This window comes from Manis javanica, chromosome 14 (assembly GCF_040802235.1).
Source record: "Manis javanica isolate MJ-LG chromosome 14, MJ_LKY, whole genome shotgun sequence".
Lineage (NCBI taxonomy): Eukaryota > Metazoa > Chordata > Mammalia > Pholidota > Manidae > Manis > Manis javanica.
Window position 1 is genome coordinate 47,417,524 of NC_133169.1, and position 11,071 is coordinate 47,428,594.

At 46.0% G+C, this 11,071-nt stretch overlaps 1 protein-coding gene across 1 annotated transcript; it reads right to left on the reverse strand.

The window, feature by feature from the left end:
- Positions 1-2,296: 2,296 nt before the first annotated feature.
- Positions 2,297-10,252, reverse strand: LOC140846142 (uncharacterized). Its single transcript, XM_073221626.1, has 2 exons — positions 9,823-10,252; positions 2,297-4,750 (listed from the first exon to the last, which is right to left on the reverse strand). The coding sequence occupies exon 2, from the start codon at positions 4,687-4,689 to the stop codon at positions 2,983-2,985; it is 1,707 nt and encodes a 568-aa protein (XP_073077727.1). The 5' UTR covers positions 4,690-4,750; positions 9,823-10,252; the 3' UTR covers positions 2,297-2,982.
- Between the last annotated feature and the right edge of the window lie 819 nt (positions 10,253-11,071).

Consider the following 11,071-nt stretch of genomic DNA (forward strand, 5'->3'; position numbering starts at 1 on the left):
GAAGTACCATGGTTTATTTACCCATTTACCTATTGAAGAATATCTTAGTTGCTTGCAAGCTTTGGCAAGTATGAAGAAAGCTGCTTTTAACATCTGTATGTTGGCTTTTGGATGAGATACTTCTTCAACTCCTTTGGATTATTTACAACAAGCATGATTGCCAGATCATATGTTGAGTATATTTAGTTGTCTAAGAAACCACTGAACTGTCTTCCAAAGCGGCTGCAGCACTGTGTATTCCCACCAAAGTGTCCTGCTGCTCTACATCCTCACCAGCATTTGGTGGTGTCAGTGTCACAGATTTTGGCAATTCTAACAGGACTATAGTGGTAGCTCATTGTTGTTTTCATTTTCACTTCTCTGATGACATACAATTTTCATATGTTTACATGCCATCTGCATATCTTATCTGGTGAGGTGTCTGTTAAGGTCTCTGGCCCATTGCGGGTAAAATTGCAGTATTTCCAGAATTTCTAACCTGGCTTTAGTGTATCTGCGCATCAGGTGTTTCCAAGAGCTGGAGAGAAACAGTTCATCTGCATATCAATAGGTAATTACAAGGGCCTGACAGGGTTTATCTGGACCAGAGAGGTTGGGTGGAGCTGCTGCAGCCAGGTCAAGAGAGAGATGGGACTGCTTGTAAGAAATAAAAGGGTTTCTTAACTTAATATCTCCCTTTGACTGATTTCTGTTTTAGAGGTATTTTGCCTCAGGATTCCACCCCCTGGAGTTACACTCATTTTTTAATTATGCACTTTTCTTATTGTGAATTTTAGGAGTTCTTTGTAAATTTTTTTTAATAGCCCTCTATCAGGTGTGTCTTCTGCAAATATGAATGAAAACATAAAGTCCAGAAAAAAGGGTTTCTCCATAGAGCTGTAAGTAGTTCCACTCAGTTAAGAGCATGGCAAGCAGACTGGAACATAGTCATTGTTAAGAGTGTAATAGGATGATGAAAAATGTTTATGAATGGGAGAGTGGGGGACAGGTGTGTTCACTGAGTACCTAATATTATTGCTAAGGACTGTAAGATTTTATTCAGCAAGTAATGGATAGCAAGGCAGTTATTCCTGCAATCAGGAAAGTGAGTCAATTTGAGATGAATCCCCATTTTATTTACAAGCACAATTAACTCTTGATTACATTGTGCCTTGTTAATATAATTAAGCTTATAAACCTGGGCTGCTAAGCACTGCCAGAGAAAATTACACAATTGTTGGAATTAGTGCCACAAAAGTTTATGTTCCCTTCTTCAGAAGTAGTATCAAGAGTACCGTCAGTACTGCTTGAAAATCCTTTACATATCCCCAGTCAACAACTGTTTGTTTCTTTTTCACCCCAAAGGCCATATGAAACCCTCATCATTAAACTGTAGTCCTTTATTTAGAAATCAGAGTTCCAAGTTTGCTTCACAAAGGTCTGAATTCAGGTAAAATTAAAATCGATTTAAAAACAATGCATCTATGCAACATCAATTGGACCTTAACAAACAAGTGATCATAGTAAATTTAATAACACTTCAAATATTCTTTCTGAAGAAAAACTGATCCCAGTTAATCTGATATGTGAGCAGAACTATTATCTGACTGCTTTGGTTACTGTTTATTTTCTCTACACAACTCGTTTCTATATATCAAGCATCATAAAAAAGAAAAACAGCCCTTGCCACAGAGCTCTAGCACCCCCAGAGTAGTCAGTGAACTGTCACCAATGATATCAATTATGCAAACCTGACAGCAAATGAATGTTTTGCTACATACTATACAGCGGGTAACACATGATAGCATTTCATTAAAGTCGACAATCCATTAAGCACCATACAAAACCACAATGTATTCTCCAAATTGGCAAACACTGAAATTACCCTAAAATATTGCAAGCCTAGTAAGCTCATTTTTTATTTCTCCAGGATGAAGAGCCAGAGGCAGGTGACATATAAACTGTTGATATGCAGTTATATCATTGGACAATAGCTATGTTGTAAGTCATTGCAAAGCAATGACTAAAAAAGAATGTTCTCTATCATCAGAAGACATATGAACTATAGTCATCAAATTCTAAAATATTATAAGGTATTAAAGAGGAAAAGGAAGCTAAAATTCTCTCTGATGAATTCGTGTGAATGTAACTCACTTTTCTTCTTCAGCCTCACCCCAACCAGACAGAGTGGCTGGTGCCTTACGTGGTGTGGCGATGGGGACAATTAGCACCAGCGTATCCTTTTTCCTGCTGACCCGCCAACAGGTCTGTCGCGTGCCCTGTCCTCGCCGGCAAGGACAGCATGCAACAACAGCAGGATTCTTCTGCAGAAAGCTTTATTCTTCAGCTCTTTGTGAAACAAATGAGTTGGGCAGGACCCAGAGGGGAAGGAGAGGCTTGCTTATATAGTTCTCATGCTCTGATCTGGTTGGTGCGGCTCCATATGCCTTATTAGCATAACCATTTGGTGGGTCTCATTGGTCCTTATGCCAAGGCGCAATTAGCATGTAGTTTAGTGGTGTGGGATGATTTGTCATTAGGAAGTTCGGGGCCTTCCGGCTGCCCTGCATTGGGCGCTATTTTCTGACATCTCCCCCTTTTTTGTCTAACAGAAGCTCAAGGCGGAACTTGCCAGCAGAGGCGGAGACAGAGGCCTGACCTCCATCATACTTCCTGATGCCCCCTTTTTGGAGAGGGGTTCTGGGCATCTACCCCTATGCAGTCAGGCATGCCTCTCAGAGGGGTCCAAGACCTCTTGCAGTGCTTTGCCTCGCATCCTCTGGCTGGCGTTGGGACCGCTTGGTACAAAGGGTTTGGACCCTTTTTCTCAACCCTCTTGCACCATGAGCTTCTTAAAGAAAGCTGTGATTAAGCATTGAGGTACTCGGGCCTGGTGCAGTGCCACATGGGCTCAGGGTGCAAGAGCTACCTCAAGCTAAAGCCGAGCTTCCTTCTTAAGCATGTTCAGCCACACTTGGGGAGAGGCGCCAACGTCTATCGCCATTAGGGCTTGAGCAAGATCACCTTGTCCTGCTTATGTTGGTTGCGGAGTCTGCATAACAACCAGAGTAAGAGCATGAGACCTCCAAGCAGGAACACGCCCATCCCAGCCATGCCCGCCCACTCCTTGACGTGGGAGAGAGCTCTGAGGAACCAGGAAGAGAGTCCTTCCGCTACGGAGATATCTAGACGGGTGGAGTTGATGTGGATAATTTCTCGCCGCAGCTCTTCTAGTGTCCCATCGAAGTCTTGGGACCAGTTTCCTGAAAGATACTGGGACAGGTCTCGTGACAGATTAGCTGCCCGTGTAAAATTTTTATATTGAATGCTAGTGATGCAGAGGGCACGATATTTCCGCTCACATTCCAATTGGGCCATTTGCCAGAGCACCTCTATTTGTTCCTCCACGAGATCTATGCGTTGATTGAGGATCATTATTCCTCCTTTCAGTTTGCCATCAAGTGTGGACTGTTGGTCCAGGGCAGAAGCTACTGAGGCTGCAAGGTTATTGAGCTCTGTAGCCGATTTGATGGAGGTGTCTAAAGCTATACCAGCGGCGGTGGCTGCGACCGCGGTCGCGGAGATCAGGAGCACTATGGCGGCTGTAACACCGAAATCGCGCCTTTCTCGAAACAGAGTCATGGTGTTAGGGGCGTCTACGGGAACAGGGACCCAACGGGGGATGCGGACTACCAAAGCATTGGTAAAGTTACGCACATCCCAACACTGAGACAGAAAGCAGGTTTCATTGGAGCAGGAGTCAAAGATACTATTGGATAAGATAAACAGAAATGGGGGGTATACGCATACTGGAGAAGGTGGAAAAAGGGAATTAGGTGACTCTGGACCTGATTTTGCTGAACACGTGTAGTTCTCGTTGTTATGGGTCATGATCATGTTCCAGTGTGCGCGCATGTGGTTATTCTCGCACCAAAAGGTGATATTTTTTACACCGATTCCCCCACCCTGGAGGGCGGAAAAGGGGGAGAGGTCGGTACACGAGCCATTGACTCCACACAGCATCCATTTATGGAAGGGGTTCATGCTCAGCTGCTGACGAAACTCGCCTTCGAGCACCTTTACTGGCCACCAAGCCTCATTGGCTGGCCGTCCCTCCATATCTGGGGAGATGGTAAACTCCTGCCTCTCAGTTGCCCACGTTACTAAAGTTGACTGACAGTCAGTCCAGGGCCACAGCTCTCCCTCATAGTCGCCCACACAATGGGAGGCATATTTGGGTTGATGAGGCCTGTCGGTGGAATTGTTCCTGGGAGAGTGTACAAATGTGCCATTGATCCAGAGAACCATCTGGTGGATAGTCATGTTCTTATAGGGCGGGCTCCCTTCCTTATTAGGCCCTTCAAATTTAGCTGACATAACGGGGAGGCTACTGGCCTCTAGAATTATGTCACTGAACCATCCGTATTTCCTCCATTTCAGGGAGATACAGCCAGCTAGATTCTGAGTGGTGAAGCATAATGACCCATTAGTTACAAAGGATCGGTTTTCTCCCAGGGGAGCTACTAGGGTGTCTTTAACTAAGTAGGGCAAGTTCATACTAGCATTAGTAGTGAAAAAGCGCGGAAAAACGGCTGCATTGAAACGGACAGGCATAGGCTTAGGAAAGGCAGACAGGATTCCCCATCTCAATACTCCCTGAGTCGGGGTCTCCAGTGTCAGGAGCAGGGTCAGGAGGTATAGCGAAGTCATCTCCTTTGTTTAGGACTTTCCTCGTTAGGCGCTCCGGGATCCAGAAGGGATTTTCTTCACCCTGGGGGAAAACACACACAGCTCCCCTGGATCTGATTATGATTGGATCCGGGCCCTTCCATTGGTTAGATAACACGTCCTTCCATTTTACTAGTTCTTGTGGGTCTTTTGGCCACTGATTATGGCGATCTGCTGCTGTATGGCCTTGAGCATCCAGATTCAAAAAATTTATAGTGAAAAGTGCTAGGGCTATGGCAGTTTTTGGTGTGGGGGGTATATCTTCAATTCCCCCTTTTTGTTTAAGTAAATAGGATTTGAGCGTGCGGTTCGTGCGTTCCACAATCCCTTGACCTTGTGGGTTGTAGGGAAGGCCAGTGATATGTTTTATCCCCATGTGATGACAAAATTGAGCAAATTTTGTAGAGGTATAGGCTGGGCCATTGTCTGTTTTCAGAATCTGTGGTAACCCCCATGCGCTCTAAGCCTCAAGGCAGTGCTGGATGACATGGGAAGCTTTCTCTCCTGACGATGGGGAGGCAAAGATGACTCCTGAACAAGTATCCACGGATACATGTACATATTTCAGTTTCCCAAAAGACGAAATATGCGTCACATCCATTTGCCAAACTTGTAAAGGCCTAATACCTCTGGGGTTGATCCCAACATGAGGTGTGGGAAGGAAGCTGCAGCAATGTTGGCAGCTAAGGACAATGTTCCTAGCTTCGGCCCTGGTTATGCTAAACCGCTTGCGCAGTGTTTCGGCAGTGACATGAAATTGTGTATGGAATTTTGAAGCTGCGGTGATAGGGTCTAGCAGGGGAAAAGCTATATTTCTGGTTGCGAGGTCTGCCAGGTGGTTGCCTTGGGTCATAGGCCCGGGAAGGCCTGAATGTGCTCTGATATGAGTTATATACAAAGGAGATTGCCTATGAAGTAGTGCTGATTGTATCTGTTTGAACAAAGTGGCTACTGGGCTGGACGCTTTGATTAGCCCGGCCACTTCTAGAGATTTGACTGCATTAACTACATAACAGGAGTCAGACACAATATTTAAAGGTTCAGGAAAGATTTGTAGGACCTCTAAGACTATGCGACATTCCACTATTTGTGGAGTGTCAGGCGTGTAGCCTTTTGTCACAACTTTGCCATCATGGACATAGGCACCTGTGCCTGTCTTAGACCCGTCCGTGTAAACTGTTTTTCCATGAGGCAGCGGGGTTAGGCTAGTGACCCGAGGAAATACTAGGAGATGATTTTTGGCGAAGTTGATGAGGGGATGTTTAGGGAAATGATTATCAAAGTTTCCTGAGAAACTGTAAGCAAGTATGGCCCAATCATCGTTCATAGCACATAATACTTGTATCTGTTCTACGCTGTAAGGGGTTATAATTTTAGCTGGAGCCTCTCCGAAATGTGTCATGGAGGTTTTTACTCCTCTCAAAGCAAGTTTGGCCACGGCTGCCGGATAGTACTCTATTGTCCTAGCCTGAGAGGCTTGGGGATGGATCCAGATCAGTGGGCCGTGCTGCCATAAAACTGCTGTTGGCAGCTCCGGGGTGGGAAGCACACACAACTCAAAGGGTTCATTCGATTGCACTCTATTTAATTGTGCTGTCATCAAAGCCTGTTCTACTTTGCGAATGGCTTGTAATGCCTCAGGTGTGAGGGAGCGCGGTGACGTTAGTTGTGGGTCTCCTTCTAGGGTTTTAAATAGTGGAGTCAATTCAGTGGTGGGTATCTTTAAGTATGGGCGCAACCAATTAATATCTCCTAGGAGTTTTTGGAAGTCATTCAAATTTCGCAATTGATTATGTCTTATCTCAAGCTTTTGGGGGCAAATTACATCTGTGTAAATGGTTGCTCCTAGGAATTTGCTAACACTAGATTTTTGGACCTTCTCGCTTGCTATATTCAGTCTCCAATTTTCTAGGGATCTAGTGAGATCTATATATGCTTCTTCTATTTCTGCTGGTTGTGGGGAGCAAAGAAGGATGTCATCCATGTAATGGATGATCTTTAGCGTGGGATAGGTCTTACGAATTGGGTCTAGCGCTCGCTGAACGTACAGTTGACATATGGTGGGGCTATTTGCCATTCCTTGAGGGAGGACCTTCCACTGAAATCTGGCATCGGGTTGTTCATGGTTAATAGCTGGCAAAGTAAAAGCAAATCTTTCCCTGTCCTTGGAGCTTAGAGGTATAGAAAAGAAACAATCTTTAATATCTATTATGAGCACTTTCCATTCTTTGGGTAAGGCAGAGAGGAGTGGCAGTCCCCGTTGTACGGGTCCAAGCATTCTCATTTGAGCATTTACTGCTCTCAGATCATGAAGCAACTTCCATGATCCTGACTTTTTCCTGATTACAAATATGGGTGTGTTCCATGGGGACACAGAGGGTTCTAGGTGTCCCACTTGGAGCTGCTCTTGCACTAAGCAATGAGCTGCTTCTAATTTTTCAGAGGATAGGGGCCACTGAGGAACCCATACGGCCTCCTCTGTGAGCCAAGGTATGGGCATGGCATCTTCAATGGCCCCTATGAAAAACCCAGGCCATGACGGTCATTCTTTACTTTGGGCAGGATGGGCTCTATGTGTCCCTGTTGGTGTTTCCCCAGCCCCTTGCCAGGGATGTATCCCATGTCCATCATCATGCCTTGGGCGGGGGTGGAGTATTCATTAATGAGTTTGAGGCCTAAGTCTCTCATGACATCCCTCCCCCATAAATTGACCGGTAGAGGGAGTACATAAGGGGTGACTGTACCCTCTTGTCCTTCAGGGGCTCGCCATTTCAATGGTTTGGCACTAATTGAAGGGCTTGACTCATATCCTAAACCTTGTAATGAATGTGAGGATTGGGTCACAGGCCACTTGGAGGGCCACCAGGTTGCAGAGATAATACTTTTATCTGCTCCAGTGTCTAGGATTCCCTCAAAGCTCTTTCCCTCTATTTGAAGAGTTAATTTTGGTCTGTCTGCTAAATCTAATACTATGAAGGCTGAATCCCAGTCAGAGGAGCCGAAGCCCCTTTCTCCCCTCTCCGTGTTGGTAGCAGGATAATTGGCTTGGAGACTAGGTAAAACTAAGAGCTGGGCTATGCGGTCTCCCGGGGATATAGGATAGATTCCTCTGGGAGCCGAACACATGATTTTTACCTGTCCTTCATAATCTTGATCTATAACTCCGGGATGAACTACCAGGCCTTTCAATGCAGCAGAAGAGCGCCCTAGGAGTAACCCAATGGTATTTGGTGGTAGGGGGTCTTTAAAGTCTGAAGGGATAGGCTGAACTCCCATCTGTGGAGTCAACACTATTCTGGTGGTGGCACGGATGTCCAATCCCGCGGAACTTGAAGTGACTCTCCTTGGAGGGCCTGGTTGTTCCCGAATGACACTTGCGTGCTGGTTGCCCCATATATTTGCGGGCCCTGGTGACGGGGGCCCCTCTGGGCGTTTTTTGGCAGTTCTAAGGGTTTCCCTTCTATATCTTTAATAGACCGGCACTCATTAGCCCAATGCCTGCCTTTCTTACACTTAGGGCACAACCCAGGGGTCTTTTGGGTTGTTTGTTCTGAAGCTGGGCTCCTACACTCTCTCTTTATATGTCCTAATTTCCCGCATTGAAAGCATTTGATACTTCTGTTAGTGATCCTGGCTTGTTTGTGGCTCTGTAATATGGCCGCGGCTAGGCCCGCATTGGTGAGTGGCCCTCCTATTTCTCTACAGGCTTTCAACCAGGCATGTATCCCTTTTTGTTTCCAGGGTGTTATCGCCTGTCTGCATTCCTTGGTACATTGTTCAAATACTAATTGCTCCACTAGGGGCATTGCTTGTTCCTGATCTCCAAATATTCTGCCTGCGGCCTCCATCATACGAGCGACAAAGTCAGAAAATGGCTCGCTCGGTCCCTGAATAGTTTTTGTCAAATTGCCTGATACTTCTCCTTTGTTGGTGAGGGCTTTCCATGCCTTGGCGGCGCACGTGTTTATTTGTGCGTATACCTGTAAGGGGAAGGCGGTCTGGTTGGCTACCCACTGTCCTTGGCCTGTCAGCATATCATATGACCATGCAGGCTGTCCTTCGGCCGCGTTTGCGCGTGCCTGGGTCATGCTGATATCATGCCACAATGCCTTCCATTCTATGTATTGCCCCATACTAGAAAGGCATGCCTTAGTTACATATTGCCAGTCTGCGGGTATCATGGCTGTCTCTGTTAATCTCTCAACTTGTGCTATGGTATAGTTGGCACTGACCCCATAAGCCCGAACGGATTCTGCTAACTCCTTAACTTGTTTATGGCTCAGGGGCTGGTGAGAGCGTACACCGTTATCCTCAAATACAGGAAACATTTGTCTAATTGCCTGAAGAGTATCTGGGTGGCAAAAGGAGGGTGCGCCACTCACGTAAGGTGGCGGGGCAACGGGCGTCGGGGGACACCCTGCTTTCATTTTTTCCTTGGTCCGCTTTTCAACTTTGCCGGTTCCCTTACTTCTGCACTCTGCGGTTTTATTTTCTTCCCCTTCCTCTGCGGACGTTAATTCCTCCTCAGATTCCCTATTGAAGAGTTGGAGGTCCCTCAACTTTTTCCAGGGGTATTTACTATTTTCTCCGAGGCGATCGTCACTCGCTTCTCGGGGCTCTTTCGCTTTTGCCCTAGGCGGGCTTTCTCCCTCACTCTGAGGTTTCTTTACCTTCGTTTTTGTGGCCTTTTTTCGGCCGCGCACGCTCTCTGTTTCCTGTTCCGTTTCTGACATGCTCTCTTGGATATCTGTCAATGCTCTCTGACCTTCTTTTATTACCTTTTCACATCTCTCATCTTGCAGACAAGCTCTAATCAGTTTCCAGAGGGGCTTGCTGCCTCCCCTCAGGCTACCCTCCTCCTCCTCTCTATCAAGATCTTTCCCCAGTTTGTCCCAGCTCGGGATTGAGAGGGACCCTGAACAAATGAACCAGGGGGCCACACGGTCTATCTCCTTCACAAAAGATCCTAAGACTTTGCTGGAGACCTTCAAGTTTTGCTCTTTGAGAGCTGTCTGCAGCGCCGTGACTAATGACGGTGCATTCCCCATGGTGCCTCCTTATTTACAGAGAACCATCAACCATCATCCTAAAAAGCAGGGGCCTCTCGGAACTTACCCCTCCGGGCTTTCTTCTGACCTGCAGTTCTGAATCCTCTCCAGATGTCTGAAGGGTCCTCCCTGTGCCGGTGATGTTCTGGTTCCCGGGATTCGGCACCACTTGTCGCGTGCCCTGTCCTCGCCAGCAAGAACAGCATGCAACAACAGCAGGATTCTTCTGCAGAAAGCTTTATTCTTCAGCTCTTTGTGAAACAAATGAGTTGGGCAGGACCCAGAGGGGAAGGAGAGGCTTGCTTATATAGTTCTCATGCTCTGACCTGGTTGGTGCGGCTCCATATGCCTTATTAGCATAACCATTTGGTGGGTCTCATTGGTCCTTATGCCAAGGCGCAATTAGCATGTAGTTTAGTGGTGTGGGATGATTTGTCATTAGGAAGTTCGGGGCCTTCCGGCTGCCCTGCATTGGGCGCTATTTTCTGAGCGCGGCTGCCAACACAGGTCTATTCTGTACACAGAGAACTTTCTACCAAAATTGTTATACCTTCAGAAGCCTTCACTGAAAATTTAAGTATATTACTTGAAGATTACTCACACACGGATAAGCGTCGTTGAGTTCATGTGTTTCAGGAGCTGCCATCTAGCTTAGCAATGTCTAAATAACATGAGCAATAGGAAGGGAAATGCCTACAATATATAAGATGCTTGATATCCTCAGCAGAACTCCGTAAATCAGCATTATCAACAGCAGGAGCAGGGCCTCCCATGCAGCCCAGCTTCCCTGCCCTCCCAGCAGGCAGGGCACTAATAATCAACAAAAATGTGAATTCTCCCTTGTCTCAGGATAAAGTGTGCCTTAGTTCGTCTCTGCGCTGAGCTGGAAGAACTGAGAGAAAAGGCAGATAGTAAGAAAACCTCATGTAACTGCCTCTACAAAGGCAAGAACAAGGGGTGACTAATGGGGCAAATTTTTCCAGCTCAAAATCTCCAGTGGTGGAAAGCGAAGGAAAATGATTTATGGGCCAGAATAAATCCTAGACTCCAGGAAGCAGTTTGGTTCCTAATGAAGAAAACTTACCAGTATCAGTATCTGAACAGTTCTAATGTGTTAGGTAACATATTGAAAAAAATCAGGTGGTTACCACGTTAGAACTCCTCATATTGGCTAAGTATGATACTGATTTGTTACATCCCCAAATAAGTGAGTGTCAAAATTGGAAAAATGGGAATTGTGGAATATTAACCACTGAAAGAAAAGTACACAACAATGCATTACTAACTTGATGATTTCATTTCCAAGGATATAGTTT